This window comes from Pelmatolapia mariae, linkage group LG17, assembly GCF_036321145.2.
Source record: "Pelmatolapia mariae isolate MD_Pm_ZW linkage group LG17, Pm_UMD_F_2, whole genome shotgun sequence".
Taxonomy (NCBI): domain Eukaryota; kingdom Metazoa; phylum Chordata; class Actinopteri; order Cichliformes; family Cichlidae; genus Pelmatolapia; species Pelmatolapia mariae.
The window spans coordinates 562,934-578,157 of NC_086242.1; the positions used below are offsets into that span (position 1 = coordinate 562,934).

The 15,224-nt window shown below is 42.2% G+C and overlaps 1 protein-coding gene across 1 annotated transcript in view; it reads right to left on the reverse strand.

Annotated features, from left to right (window-relative positions):
- Positions 1-3,104: 3,104 nt before the first annotated feature.
- The window catches only part of lmo3 (LIM domain only 3), a 60,249-nt gene continuing 48,129 nt past the window's right edge, over positions 3,105-15,224 (reverse strand). Inside the window, exon 4 of the mRNA XM_063501057.1 lies at positions 3,105-4,631. Coding sequence (XP_063357127.1) covers positions 4,526-4,631 — 106 coding nt within the window. The 3' untranslated portion in view covers positions 3,105-4,525. The remainder of the gene's footprint in view (positions 4,632-15,224) is intronic.

Consider the following 15,224-nt stretch of genomic DNA (forward strand, 5'->3'; position numbering starts at 1 on the left):
CAATTTATGTAGTTTCTACGGACTCAATGCATACATAATATTAAAATTTGGGCTATAACGGTTGTATTGATGTATAGCAACTTGAAATGCTCCCACAAATGGCACTACAGCATGTAAAATGTAAACATAAGCTCTGGCGTACTTGGTTCTATGGTTGGTCTTAAAGGGTTAAATAGCCTGTGGCAAATATATTAGTGTTGTCTTCTCACTATACATACTCTGAACTTTATGGAAGAGAAAATAAAGTATAAAAAAATGATATTTTTCGCAAAGAAACTCTGTCTTGTGGTTTTGCGACATGGTGCTGCTTTAAGTGCACCCGGATTTGCGACATGCTTTACGGTAACTCAAAACAAAGACTGCACCCTCTCCACTCGCTGTTTACAGACTGCATACTTTCCAGATGACCACAGGTCAGGTGGTATATCGTGATATATATCGTTATCGTGATATAAAAGAATTCATATCGTGATAAATATTTTTTCCATATCGCCCAGCACTAGGCATCGGTGAGCCACTGTCAATATGTGACTAGGGCTGCTCAATTAATCGAATTTTAATCTAAATTACGATCTGGGCTTTCAACGATCATTAAAAATGACTGAGCCGATTATTAGCACCTCCCTCGTGCTTTACTCTCGCGCTGCTCCGTGTGGCAAATCGAGCGCACCTCTCTGGGTTTCGAACACGCGGCACAACAATTAAGAGGAGCTAACAGAGGGAAGCTCGGAAAGCTTAGCAGAAGTTATTTGGAGAGGAGAGTGACTGCCGTTGGTTGAAAAGAGAGGTAAAAAACCCTTCAGTGGTGTGGAAACATTATGGGTTCGCGGAGTCAGACGTGGATCAAGTAGACATAGTGTGTAAACTTTGGTGTTGTAGCTGCACCACAGAGCGACATGGCAAAGTTCACTAAACATAGATGTTTACATTTTATTTTTTATATTGCAAACATTTGCACTGTTATCAGTATTTGCACACTATTTTATACTATTTTTGACAATCTTTAAAGCCATTATTCAATACATTGTTATTGTTAAATAAATATCATCAAATAATCGAGATCTTAATTTCAGTGAAAATAATCGTGATTATCATTTTTGCCATAATCGAGCAGCCCTATATGTGACATATTGAAATCGCATTTGAATTTGCGCTTGTTTTTTGCTTTCACTTTGCAATCGCGCGAACTGTGTATAGAGAGCGACAGTACTGATTGGTGAGTGACGATAATTTGCGCACCAATTCCTCTGACATCGTCTTATCAATCGTTAGTTTACTATCAAACATGACAAGTGAAATCTCCCGCAGGAAGCTTAAACATGTGAGAGGTTGATCGCGCAGAGAATCGCTGAGCGTTATGTGAGTGCGTGTGTAAAGGCAGCAGGATATATATTTTAGTTCTGCTGAGCCAAATAAGACCGGTCAGGGTGAAGAAGTGACAGCCAAAGAAAAGCCTACCACAAAACGGAAAAGTTAAGACAAATCAGACTATAAGGCAAAAAGAAAGTGCAGCTTTATGGTTTCATGGACAAAAGAATTTCTGTGGCTGGAATATGACAAGCTAAATAACCAGGGGTGCACATAAGTGGTCCGCAGGTGCGCATTCGCTGTCAAAATAAAATACGCGCACAAGATAAGAAGTTGCAACGCGTGTTTGCGTCCATAAGATTTTCTGGAGGAGGACAGACATTTGTTTAGAACTCTTAAAGATGTCGAAGAAGCTCCTTTAAGCAATTACTTTGGTGTTCCTCCACCTCCAAAGAAATGTCAGATGGAGTCCGAACCACAAAAGAAGCGCGTATTCTAGGAAAAGTGGTTGCAGGAGGTGAGCTGGCTTTAAACAAATGATGAACACACAGAGATTTGGTGCAGAATGTGCCATGAAAATTCCACTCTAGCGGACAAAAACACTGCCTTTTATATGGACGCAAACGCGCGTTGCAACTTCTTATCTGGTGCGCGTCTTTTATTGTGACAGCGAATGCGCACATGCGGACCACTCATGTGCACCCGTGTAAATAACATAATGTTCTGCCGGGTGTGTTGTTGGTTTCCCTCGATTTCTGAGTCGAAAAGTGCCTTTGTTACTGGGACCAGTAATTTTAAGAAAGGCCCCCATTAGAACCCATGAGAAATGCAAGAAATGGATTATTGCTCAGTCTGCAAATAACATACTAAAAATCAACCTGAAAAATCTGTTTAGAACAGCCTACTATGTTGCAAAGAGTGAACTACCACTGGCAAAATTTAGCAGTCTTTGCAAACTTCAAAAAGCAAATGGCCTAGATCTTGGTTCCACTTGCCTCTTACCTGTGATTTCAGTGGAAATTTCAAATTCAGGATCTGACACAGACTGATTCCTGTTCTACAGTTCTTACAAGTTCATAGAAATTTCTGTTCAATTACAACCAAGTATTTGAGTTGATGATTGTAATTTTTATACAATATTGTAATTTGTGTTTCAACAATTTTTTGATTAATGTTTTGTTTCCGTTACAAACAAAACAGGAAACAAAACATAAAAAAAATTGCTCCCTTTTTTATTCGGGCTACTTAAATTTATTTTGGGCTACCAAAAACTGAAGAGTCCCTGCCCGAAGGGCTACCAGGGATTTTGAAATTTTGCGAGCCCTGTAATTGAAAAAACCTACAAGGAAGCAGCTGTCAGTGTTGTTGAGGATTGCAACAGTAACATGTAAAAGAAGCTTTGTTTTTTCTTTTGCTCCATGAAACATAATCAAAACAAAGATTTGACAAAAAAACAAAACAAAAACTCATCTACGTGGAAAAATTTAACTGTCAACCAAAGCTCTCTGCTCTTAGGTTATGTGACCAGAACATCAGAAGGAGACAACAAACTAATAGCTGCACTTTTGATGACTCGTATATCATCAGCTGTAACATGGGACAGAGAACAGCTTCATTCCTGAGGCTGCGTCTTTGGGTTTGATACTGAACCCTCACTGCTTCAGCAAACACTGTAAATTGTAACAAATATATTTGTAATGTATTTGTAAATCAACAGTCAAATCAATAGGAAACAGAAGAAAGACACCATAACCACTGGTTAGACAATAAAACTTTATTACATTTGTGTTTAAAATTATTACAATTATAGTATTTACAGGCATTGTCCTAAAAATAAGATTCTCATGCTGGATGACACATAAAAAGAAATCATTGTACAAGCAAGCAGAAATGAATGTACATCCACAATTTACAGATTAGAGAAGCTTCTTCCTGTTGTCCTGCTAATGGTGCCATGAGCTCAGATGGGGTTCATACAGAAAGCTGAGATGTTTTCCTCTCAGCTGACGAGGAAAACGTCCCACTGTGGGAGGAAGGCGTTGTGGCCACGTGTGAGTGCAAATGACTGAAACTATCCATGTTCAAAATTCTACAAACCACTTAAATATCCTCAGTGTCCATGAGTATTTCACTTTGACTGGAGGTTTTTAATAAAAGAAAAACCGTCCCCACCTAAAACAACATAACAACCCATCACAGAATCATAGTGGCAGTGTCCCAGTCCAAAATACTGAAAATACTGCATTTTAGGAATGGCGATAACTCTTGGAAATAACTCACACTTATAATCATTAAGTCTGTCCTGTAACACTTAAAGTTTTTCTTATAGAGTTTTTTTACACACTTGTGGGCTGCAGGAGCTGACAGACTGTACTATTCCCCAATAAATCATTTGACTGAGGTGTTAGCAAACAGTTGCTTATTTACACATCCAGACATGAGGCAACTTCAGCAGCTGGATGTTTGTCCACCTTATTCAAAATGTCCAATATCAAGTCCACAATTAACTTTCATTTTTACCCTGGTTAAGTCTGACATATATCCCTTCCCTGTTTGCTATGCTAATGCTGCATGGGCGTACAGCATAAAGTTAAGTGTTTCTCACTTTTGTTTGTCAGGTTTGGAACTTCAGGTTTCTGAAAGGATCACACGAACCATGCAAAGCCTTGAAGGACGTATGACAGAAGTCTTTAGCCTGAAAGGATGTACATGGACCGACACACGCACTTATTTTGCCACACTTGAGACAAAATGGATGGATTTTATACTTTTATACTCAGTTCTTTAGCACACAGTTTTAGTGATTGACAATATCCCGGTCTAGTTCAGATTCAATCACAGACTGTTGAACTGTGCAGTGCAGTTGGGTGCGACGGTAGGTGGGACTAGTCTTTTTTAAAAGAGCAAACAATGCCAGCTGTTGGTTAAAAATTCCTTTTCAGGCCAGTATTTGTTGGTTGGGTGGGAAAAGGCAGCATCCACCGTTTGCGAACAAAGAAAAATCCAAAAATGTTTTTCACATGATAAATTTTGTTGTAGGCTTCCAGGGCTTTTCCCTGCCACGTCGTCTTTATGGCTATTCTGTACAACAGTGTGTGTTCCCTCTCAGGGAGTCTTTCTTACGTATGTACATGTGGGGAACATGGACAGGAAGGCATTAGCACTTTTTCTGGAGTTTCTCCCACTCTTCCTTTTCTTCCATGTTGGCCTGTGAAGGTCAGCGGACCTGGGGAGCATAGCCCTCCTTCATTAGCCCCTCTTCATAGTCTGTCTGGCACAGAATCATGTTGTTCTTCAGGAAGAACTTGTCTCCAACACAAAACCTGCAGCACACAAAGAGAAAAGAAGGAGAACGTTTACATCAAAGTATGAATTTCATTAATGTGAGGCTTTAAACTAGCAGGCCAAGCTTCCTGACAACAAACGCTTCTCCCTAACTACTGTAATTCCAACACTGTCCTTTTAACAGTAGTGTTGGGATTATTGTTGGAGATGATGCAGGGGCTGGTTTGAGTGTGTGGAGTGTTTATGTGTATGCATATGTTTATCTCCAAAAGTTGATTCTGTTCATCTGGACGTAGCGTTTTGTGGGAGAAACGTTTCGTCATCATCAAGTGACTTCTTCAGTCTCAGCTGACTGCAGGTTTCAATCTTATAACCAGTACATTTGCATAATGACTGAAACCAGCCCACTGAAGGAACAATGGGCTGGGAGGTCAGTTCCTTAATCATAATTATGCAAATTCTCATGACCATTGATCAACAACCGCTGACCAAAACCCACTGATCAAAGAACACTGATCAATGGCCATGAGTACCATTCACAGAGAGTTGGGGAATAGCTGCAATCACAGCATTGTAAGATGGTGACAGATGTACCCTTAGACCCCCTCCTCGATTCAGAGATGGTCTTTCCCTTTTCACGTAAATGGCCTCCTTGACTCCGCCCTCAAACCAGCGTTCCTCCCTGTCCAGGATGTGTACATCCTCATCCTTGAAAGAGTGTCCACTGGCCTGTAGGTGTGAATAGACTGCAGAGTCCTGGCCTGACGAGGTAGCTCTTCTGTGTTGTGCCATCCGCTTCGCCAGAGGTTGTTTTGGTCATGAGAATTGTTCCTTCAGTGGGCTGGTTTCAGTCATTATGCAAATGTACCGTTTATAAGATTTGGGGAAACCTGCAGTCAGCTGAGACTGAAGGAGTCACTTGATGATGACGAAACGTTTCTCCCACAAAATGCTACGTCCAGATGAACAGAATCAACTTTTGGAGATTTACTTAATGATTGAGGATGCATCAAGATGAATATGTTTATATTTACTAATGGAGTGTTTAGTGTATCCTAACTAAATTATCTGTGTTTCTGGCCAGGGTTCCTTTTCCCTTGCAGGAGAAACAAAACCCCACTGACCCAGGCAGCCCCACCTTCCTGTGTCTTGTTGTTATGGCGTTATTTTTGTGCCACTATTCTGAGCGCACGTAAAAAAAAATTGCAGGTGCATGTGTTGCATTTTGAGGAGAAATTTATTTTGAGCAAAGAAAAGCTAAATTTGAGTGAACAAAATTCATTGCTGCGCACAAAAAATGTATTTCAGTGTTTGCTATTATCCACACACACACACACACACACACACACACACACACACACACACACACACACACACACACACACACACAATAGCAGCCCCTCTCGCTCAGTTTTTGTATTTGCGCTTGCTCGCATGTGTTGCTCGCGCTCTCAACATTTCTGCCGTGCGCGCTCAACTCTTTCTGTACACCGTTATATTTGTGCCACAAAACCAGCCAATCACAGACTTGATGCAAAAAAAATCTGATTGGCTGTTTTGGTCTCCAATCAGCTCAAAATGACGAAATGCAATATCCCAGAATGCATTTCGTCCAGAAGTCAAACGAGGCAGTGGCGGAGGAACACAGAGTGGCGGAGTTTGAAATATTACTCTTTCTGGGTCACAAAATAAACTTTTAAGATATTTTCATGCGAGAATGGTGCTGTGTAAACTTCAAATACCTGCTCGATTTATCAAGACATCATATATTTGCACAAGTGCTCTAATGTTTTCAGAGATGCCTGTTACCCACCAGCTGACCGGGTGGTCACTCGGGTTAAACATAATATAAAAGGCTGAACTGACAAAACCACCACCAGGTATTACAGGTAAAACCATAAAGCCTTTGAACAAAAACAAACGCTGTTGTGACAGTGATGCACACTGTTGTTGGTATATTTGTATCATCTTCATGTTTCCCTCTCACCACATATCCAAACCGACATCATGACCAGCAGCTTTACAGCTGTGGCTCCAACAAACATCAGCTGATACTAGAAATTAAGATTAAATAAATTCTAACAACAGCTGATCAAGCTTAAACGTGCTGCTGTTGTTTAGCACAACATCCGCTGGTTTTCTCTTTCTGGCGCAAAGTGGGCGATAAACAAACAAGAGAGACGATCAGCTGATCATTGATCAGTTTCATGATTGAAGTAGCAACAGGAGAGGGAGGGGGGAGAATGAGAGAAGAAGAGGCAGCTGTGCAGCAAAAACACAGAATAACTCCAGCTTTGTGTCTTTTTCATTGTAGCTGAAGTCCGGGACGAATCGCGTTCCTTTTCCCCTCAATACGGATGTATTGTAATTGGTCCAGCCCAGAGTTGATCATGACCAATTGGCTAATCCACCACCTTTCATTGTTTATACCGTTACAAAAACAAACAAACATAAAAATGAAAAATCACCATCGGCCCATCGGGCAAATGCCCGGTATGCAAAGAAACTGTTCAGAGAAACTTCAGTAAGATTTCAGAACAGATCTCAAGCTGAAAAAATAAATAAAAGGTCACCCAATTAACCCGGGTTTATGTTTTAGAGACCCGCTAAGACCAGAGTTAGCAATGCTGAGGTCATCACTAACTGGTAACACATTTTAGACTAATAGACTTTTAGACGACAGAATCTTATTGAGAGAAATTCAATTCAGTTTTATTTATACAAATACAAATCACAACAACAGTCAGGCAGGTGCTTTATATGTAAGGTAGACTCTACAGTAATACACTGTAGGATCTACAATGCATCTAAATTGTTGATGCTAAAATAACAGCCTTCCTGTAGATGGGTAGAATAACTTTTGCTTTATCATTGTGGTTGGCACCGTCTTTTTATTAGTTTTATTTTGGTAGTCTTTTGCCTTCAGTGTCTGTTTTTAGTTTTAATGACCTTTTGCTGTGTTCCCCACCTGTTTCCTCTTCTGTTGATTAGCCTCGTCGTGTCTTAGTATTAACAGTGGTGTGTTTTCATTCATCCTGTTTTGCATCAAACTGTTGCCCGTGTGTTTCTGTGCTTCTGTTACTTTTATGTTATTTTTCTGTTATGTTGGACTTCCATCAGCCAAATAAACGGGTCGACTCTTGTTTTATCAAGTCTGCCTCTGAAATTTGAATTTGGGTCCTTCATTCTACACACAACATGAGAAGAGGCATCTAAATGGTGCTTTCAGTCTACAACATGTATGAGACACACTACTTTTATTTGACAGTTTATGAGCTGCCCTAATATAAAAAGGAGATATGTACGCTGGCTTAAATGTATTTTAATGTGGGAGAGAAGGGCTGACCTGCCCGGGTCTGACTGATGTCTGAATGATGTCCAGAAAGTGATGTGGGCTTCATAAATGATCAGGAAACTTTCTGCAGAAAACCTGGTCTTGTTAGGAGAGATCAATCCCACTTTAGATGGAGCAGCTCTCATTTCTCTGAAAACATTAGAGCACTTGTGCAAATATGTGATGTCTTGATAAATCGAGCAGGTATTTGAAGTTTACACAGCACCATTCTCGCATGAAAATATCTTAAAAGTTTATTTTGTGACCCAGAAAGAGTAATATTTCAAACTCCGCCACTCTGTGTTCCTCCGCCACTGCCTCGTTTGACTTCTGGATGAAATGCATTCTGGGATATTGCATTTCGTCATTTCGAGCTGATTGGAGACCAAAACAGCCAATCAGATTTTTTTGCATCAAGTCTGTGATTGGCTGGTTTTGTGGCACAAATATAACGGTGTACAGAAAGAGTTGAGCGCGCACGGGCAGAAATGTTGAGAGCGCGAGCAACACATGCGAGCAAGCGCAAATACAAAAACTGAGCGAGAGGGGCTGCTGTTGTGTGTGTGTGTGTGTGTGTGTGTGTGTGTGTGTGTGTGTGTGTGTGTGTGTGTGTGTGTGTGTGTGTGTGTGTGGATAATAGCAAACACTGAAATACATTTTTTGTGCGCAGCAATGAATTTTGTTCACTCAGATTTAGCTTTTCTTCGCTCAAAATAAATTTCTACCCAAAATGCAACACATGCACCTGCAAATTTTTTTTACGTGCGCTCAGAATAGTGGCACAAAAATAACGCCATATGTTGTGGAGAGGGCAGTGAAGGTTATGATGAACATGTAAGAGCAGTACGTTTTGTTGTATTGTCCTGAGGGCTGCTTATCTCCCTCAGTGTGCAGGCTCACCAAAGTCAGCAAGCTGCAGTGCCTGTCTTTACCGGGGGGAGTGGAGCTGGGATGTGGGGAATGGGGGGGCAGTGAGCCTCTGACTTCCTTTAGTGTTAAGACTGCTGAGTTCATTGCTGGGACCTCCACACAGTGAGTGGAGCTCAGGTACCTGACATGACCCACCTGTATGCAGGAGTTATTCAGGGCTACATCGCAGATTCAGAGCATAATTTCTTACATCCACCTGGGACAAGTTACAGTGATTCAAACACACTGTACGAGCACAAACTACAAACAACAACAATGACCCCCACTCCCCATCCAAAACTGCAGGAATGATGAATTTTTTAATTTTTAAATTCACCCTGATCACCCTTCAAGCCAAATAAGCACACGATGGTAAAATGAATAATATTGATTTTGAGAACAACAAAATATTTTGGAATAGTTCTGGAATTCAATTCAGTTTTATTTATACAGCGCCAAATCACAACAACAGTCCTCTGAAGGCGCTTTATACTGTAAGGTAGACCCTACAATAATACATACAGAGAAAAACCCAACTTTGGTGACAGTGGGAAGGAAAAACTCCTCCTGAATGGTGCAGGGAGGGGCGGGGCCATCTGCTGCGGCCGGTTGGGGTGATTTCAGTTATAAATGGGAGAATGCATATGCGAGGGCGGGTCTTCCAGGAAGCAGTCAAGTCACTAAGGCTGCAGCAGCTGGTGTGGATCAAAAGAAACAACTACAACTGGGCAACGAGATGACCACTGAGGGGTAATAGCTACGATGCCAGATGTTGATGTTGAGACCTCAGGGGCTTGAAGACAGAAGACTAAAGATGGACCTGATAGCCCCAGTGAAGCGGTTACCCATGTCTTGTTCAAGACACCAGGCAGGAGAGCAGTGCTGATTACTCAAGTGATTGTACCTTCAAATCCTACAAGCTCTAATTACAAAACAAAATATTTTATGCCTGTCAAACTGTTGCCTTTGGTTACCTGTTACACTTTACAATTATTTCATTTTTACGGTCATTTCAGATTTTTCCTCTTCTGCCAGCAATGACATATTAAACATTGAATTGTTTTACACACTGGCTGCACATGCCCAGTTACCAACACAGGCACAAAGTGACAAAGACCTCTTATTGTCTGTTAGGCCGGTGTCTCTGCTTAGCTGTGCTGTCTGTTTTTTTCCCTTCCACCACATCAGAGAGGAGCCTCCACCTTTATCAGCACTGGCCTTCTCCCAGACTGTCATCAGTCCTGCACTCCTTTGCACCTTGCTAACTGTAACCTTCCCGAGCCGCTCTGAGCTGTGGCCTTGACTTATTGGAGAAACTGGGCCAGCACAGGAGAGATGATGAGACTTGACAACAGCCCCATTGATTAGCTGTCCCCCAGGGCTGATCTGTGGGTAACTGCTTGCTGGATGAAGTCTCATATCTCCTTCCTTATTCTTTACACCCAGTATTGCCAACATCTTTTCTCTCCTCAGAACCAGCTACGTGTCTTGCTAGCTCTAGGACAGTACTATTGCTCTCTTTCCCAGCTAGCTAGTGAAAAACTAACAGGTCTGGCTAGTGGGAAGGCCACAATCACAGATTTGTCCAGTTTAACAGAGTAAGTCCACATTCGGCACAGACATGAATGATCAGATCCACTGTGGGGATCCTTTGTTTTCACTGATAGACCTCGTACTGGATCTAGTCCCCTTTAGTCCCTCAGCTTGATATCATTTTAAAGAAATTACTTTTCGTTGTGACAAACATGTTATGCCTGAAGTGGGTTCAGCTCCAGATCCTTTTTTCATGGAAAGTAAAATGCGGCTGTCAGTTTAATAATGGTGATGACTGTTACGGCCCAGCAGAGCCTCCTCCTGAAACTGCCTGTGTGGGAGTGTCCTGCTGTCTCTCCTGCCTTCTTTTTGTACAGCTGACTCCCATCAGCAATTAGAAGTATTTAAGGCCAGAGAAAGGTGAGCTCAAGGGGCAGAGAGCAATATTGGTGCATGCGTGCAAGCAAACAACAAGGAAATAAGGTTAATATTACAATAAGTACTCTAGTCCAGTCTCTACAGCTTTGCTCTGCACTAATAGCCCTATCACATAAGCATGGAACTTTAACAGTTAAACATGGCAGTGGCCATTAGAGTCCTGCTGTGAGATGCGTATGAAATCAGAATAATGACTGACTTTGAGTTTTCCGTCTTTAATCTGTGGGATACAGTGGCGTGGATGTACTCACAGACCTATGAATACATGCCTGAATGACTGTGCATGAGTAGCGGTACTGTCACGGTGGGGTGCGCCGGTGTGAAGAATGAGGTAGACCCAGATGCAGACACGGTGGAGACAAAACGTAGTTTCAAAAATAAAGCGAGCCTTTATTGTGGCTGATTGCAGAAGAAAAACATGAAACTAAGGAGACTATGAACACTGTGTTAACAGAAGGCTGTAACACTCAGTGAAACTATGACAAAACTATGAACACTGAGTAAACTAGGAAACGCATAACGAGACACGGACATGACTCGAACTTGACAAACAAAGAAAACTTGGACATGAAACATGGCAGAATGTAACTAGATAAACTGAAATGAATAACAAAAACACCAAGAAACTCAGAATACTGGGTCACATGACCTGGGACCATGACAGGTACATCCAAACCCGGGTGTAGGAATTCAGCTTTAAAACTTTAGCATAGCCCCTAACTAACCGGTCTGCAGGACTGGGGAATAATTAGACTTCATAACCTCAAATGATCTCGCTGTCAGCTCATTTATTTATCAGATTTGACATGTTCTGATGCACCACTGAGACATTTCTGGGTCATTTGTAAAATTAGATTGCTTTATTGAAGGGTCCATGGGTCAAGGGGACTTTCATGTTTGATGGAGGCGATAAAATTGATATAAGTGAACAGTGCATCAGATGAGTAATGTTCAGAGAAACTTCAGTAAGATTTCAGAACAGATCTCAAGCTGAAAAAATAAATAAAAGGTCACCCAATTAATCCGGGTTTATGTTTTAGAGACCCGCTAAGACCAGAGTTAGCAATGCTGAGGTCATCACTAACTGGTAACACATTTTAGACTAATAGACTTTTAGACGACAGAATCTTATTGAGAGAAATTCAATTCAGTTTTATTTATACTCATTTCTAGAAATCTGGCAGTATTTATTAAGCCCCCAAAATGTAACGATCCAGAGTTGGGACCAGGATGCTGCACACACCTCTCTGCAGCCTCCCTGCTGTCATCCCCCCTCCCCACAGAGACCCCAGACCATTAAAAGACAAACCTAAAAATCAGCAAAATAAAATAACTGTAAAAACAAAAATCACACTCAACTGCATTAAAAATTAAATTAATTAAATGTTGTGTGCCGGGGTAGTGTCCTGTATTTATGGGAAGGCAATCAATTTTGCCACTTTAAAAACATGCTAGAGAGCGATCCCATCCTGAATGGTCCCATTCCATACTACAACGAGTTTGTTCATCTCCACTGTGATCGTAAAAGTTGCTGAGGTGCTTTTTCTGATTTGGAAATATTTTACAGCATTTGACTGGGAAAATATTGTCAATGCATGTGCTGATGTAGCTTTTAACCACTGTTTCATATTCCTGTAAATCATAACTGCTCTTTTTTTAAGGCCGCAATCTTAAACACACCTGAGTTTGTGGCATTGAAGCAGTCCTAAAGCACCAAATCAGTGTCTTCACTCCAAACTTTAATATTTTATTTACTGGAGGGGCTGTTTGAGGAGCTGCCTGTACTTAGAGGAACACAGAACTATAGCTGGGTTTGGGGCGCAGCCTTCTACATGCCCCTCATGTTGCTACAGAACGTTGATGGGACTTTGAAAGCACAGTCAAGACGTTGTAGCTGTTAAAACAACAAACATGGCATCTGGGTGAGCAGTCTCATGTTTGGTGATAATGTCATGCTACTGCAGGATGTAAACAGGAAGTATAGACACAGCACTGAAAAAGGTCTGCACTTCACCATCAGCATTTTGATGTTTGCTCAACAATCTCCACCACCTGAATATCCACACACCATCTCTCGTTAACATAAACTGATACACCTTCACCTTTATTTGTACTCAAGGCAAGTGTGTAGTCTCCACAGTGTGTGGAGTGGGTCTGTAGATAGATGGCTGAGTCTGGCATACTTGCAGCAGTCCAGGTTTTGTAAAAATTACAGGACAACACTGATTTCATGTTGGAATCTTTCCCTGGTTCTTTGCTCCATCTTGTTTTTGAGAGAGCGGACATTAGCTAACAAAAGGCTACAGGCAGCGGTGGTCATGTGGCTCTAGTGTTTGGTTTAGCATGTAGCCCACCTCTTTTGCCACACCTCTGTCTTGGGTGCTGTTATTGGTGGCTGCTTTGTGTATTTGAGCTTGGAAGTGTTACGACCCGGAGACCACTCCCTGAAGAGTCACGTTGTGATCGATTGCCTCTGTACGAGTGGCTTGTACTTTTGCTTGAGGAAGATTAAGTTGTGTTCAGATTTCTCGAGTGTGGAGGGAGCGGGCCCACGTTGAGATGTCTGGTTTGTGCTTTACGGGCTCTTGGGCACCTCCAGGCCCTTTGAGCCCCAAGACTGGGAGTCATCTGCACACTCCAGACTTACCCTTTGTTGTGGGGGGAGGTTTTAGGCTGCAGTGGGTAGGGCAATACACATGGCTTTGCTGGCTGTACTGCATGGTGACCTGCCTCTTTCTTTTTAACTACACTGGTGGTTCTAGGGCCATGGAGGATGGGGTTGGCCCGCTCCATCATTCCCCATTAGATGCTGCTGCCCTCCCTGGGATGTTTGTTGGTTCCAGGGCACGTGGCTGGATGTTCTGATGTGGCTGTTGACCTTGGGGGTGGTGGCTTGGGCCTCTTCTGCGTTGGGGAGGGTTCTTGGGCACCTGGAGTCCTGGGGCCCTGTTCTCAACTCACCCCAGGGTGACTGGACTCACCCTGGGGAGGCAAGGGTTGGCTGGTGGCTGCCTCTGGCTCTAAGGGACTCTCAGCCTTTGTGTGTGTACCTCCTTCCTTCCCCTGCTGGGATGGACGTGCAGTTGTTGCCGAGATGTGTGGCTTCAGGTCTTCAGTACTCTTGGGGGCTGTGGATGGCCTGGATCTTTCTCTTTCTGCCTCTGGCTCCTGGGGGGCATTACTGTGGCTTCCCACCCTCGTTATAAATTACTTTTCGTGACAAAGACACACACACACACACACACACACACACACACACACACACACACACACACACACACACACACACACCACAGGAAGACAGTTGATTTGTCTATCTGAACATTTTCATATTTTTGTCTTCCAGATGCTGTATGTTCATTGCCATACAGCCTCTGTTTGGAGTCTCAGTTGCCTCATGTCTGCCACTAGACTTGTAGTCAAGACTGCCTAGACCGAGACAAGACCAAGACCAAGTTGAGACGAGACCGAGACAAAAAAGTCTTTAAACTGCAGCCAGATGCTGCTTCGTTTACTGGTGTCGGGCATATTTCTGTGTTTTTGCGATGCACTCGCACAGCCCTCCTCACCGCTGTCTACTGTCTCACTCACTTACTGAGAGGACAGACGCACGCTCCACTTGACTGTCGCGTCTCTCACCCTCTCTGTTTTTCACATAATGATATTATCCTATATCCTCGCATGTGATTGGCCACAATATGGAGGGATTGGAGCATAGCTGAGCCACTGTGTGAGAGCTGAGCAGCCAAAGGAAATTAAGTGAGGAGCCGGCTCTCGCTCAATGGGAGTCGACTCTTCTGATTCACTACAAAGCACTCTGTAAGCACGGCTCTTAGAGCTGATGCTTTTGCGCATGACACATTATCGAACGTTACGTTGTGTGTCACTTTTAATTCTTATTTTTATGTCTATTTAAGCATTATATGACAGTATGTATGCACTAAGCACAGCAGCAATTTCCTAATGTTGTAAACCTGCTCAACATTTGGCAATAAAACCCTTTCTGATTCTGATTCTGATGGATACTGTTGACTCCAGAGGCGGAGCCAGACATTTTGTACACCTGGGGCGTAGCCCTAAAGGGTAGTATGCATTCAACCAGACCCAGAACTGATCCGGAATTAAAACAGGACTACAACAGTTCAAAATCAGGACTACTTAGGACTTAACCAAAACAGAACCAGAATCAAAACTAGATGATAGTAGCACTAAAAATCATCACAGACCTGCACTACACTTATTTTTTAATTCTACCAAAAGTCCACTATTTAGATTCAGAAAAGTTTATATAATTATTTAGCCTTGTTGTGCAAACAAGCCTGCATAACTTAATAAATATAGAATTTGAAAAGTAACAAATGGAATCTAAAAAGAAACACTAGGTACGAGATACATGTTCTGATCTTGTTCCCTCTCT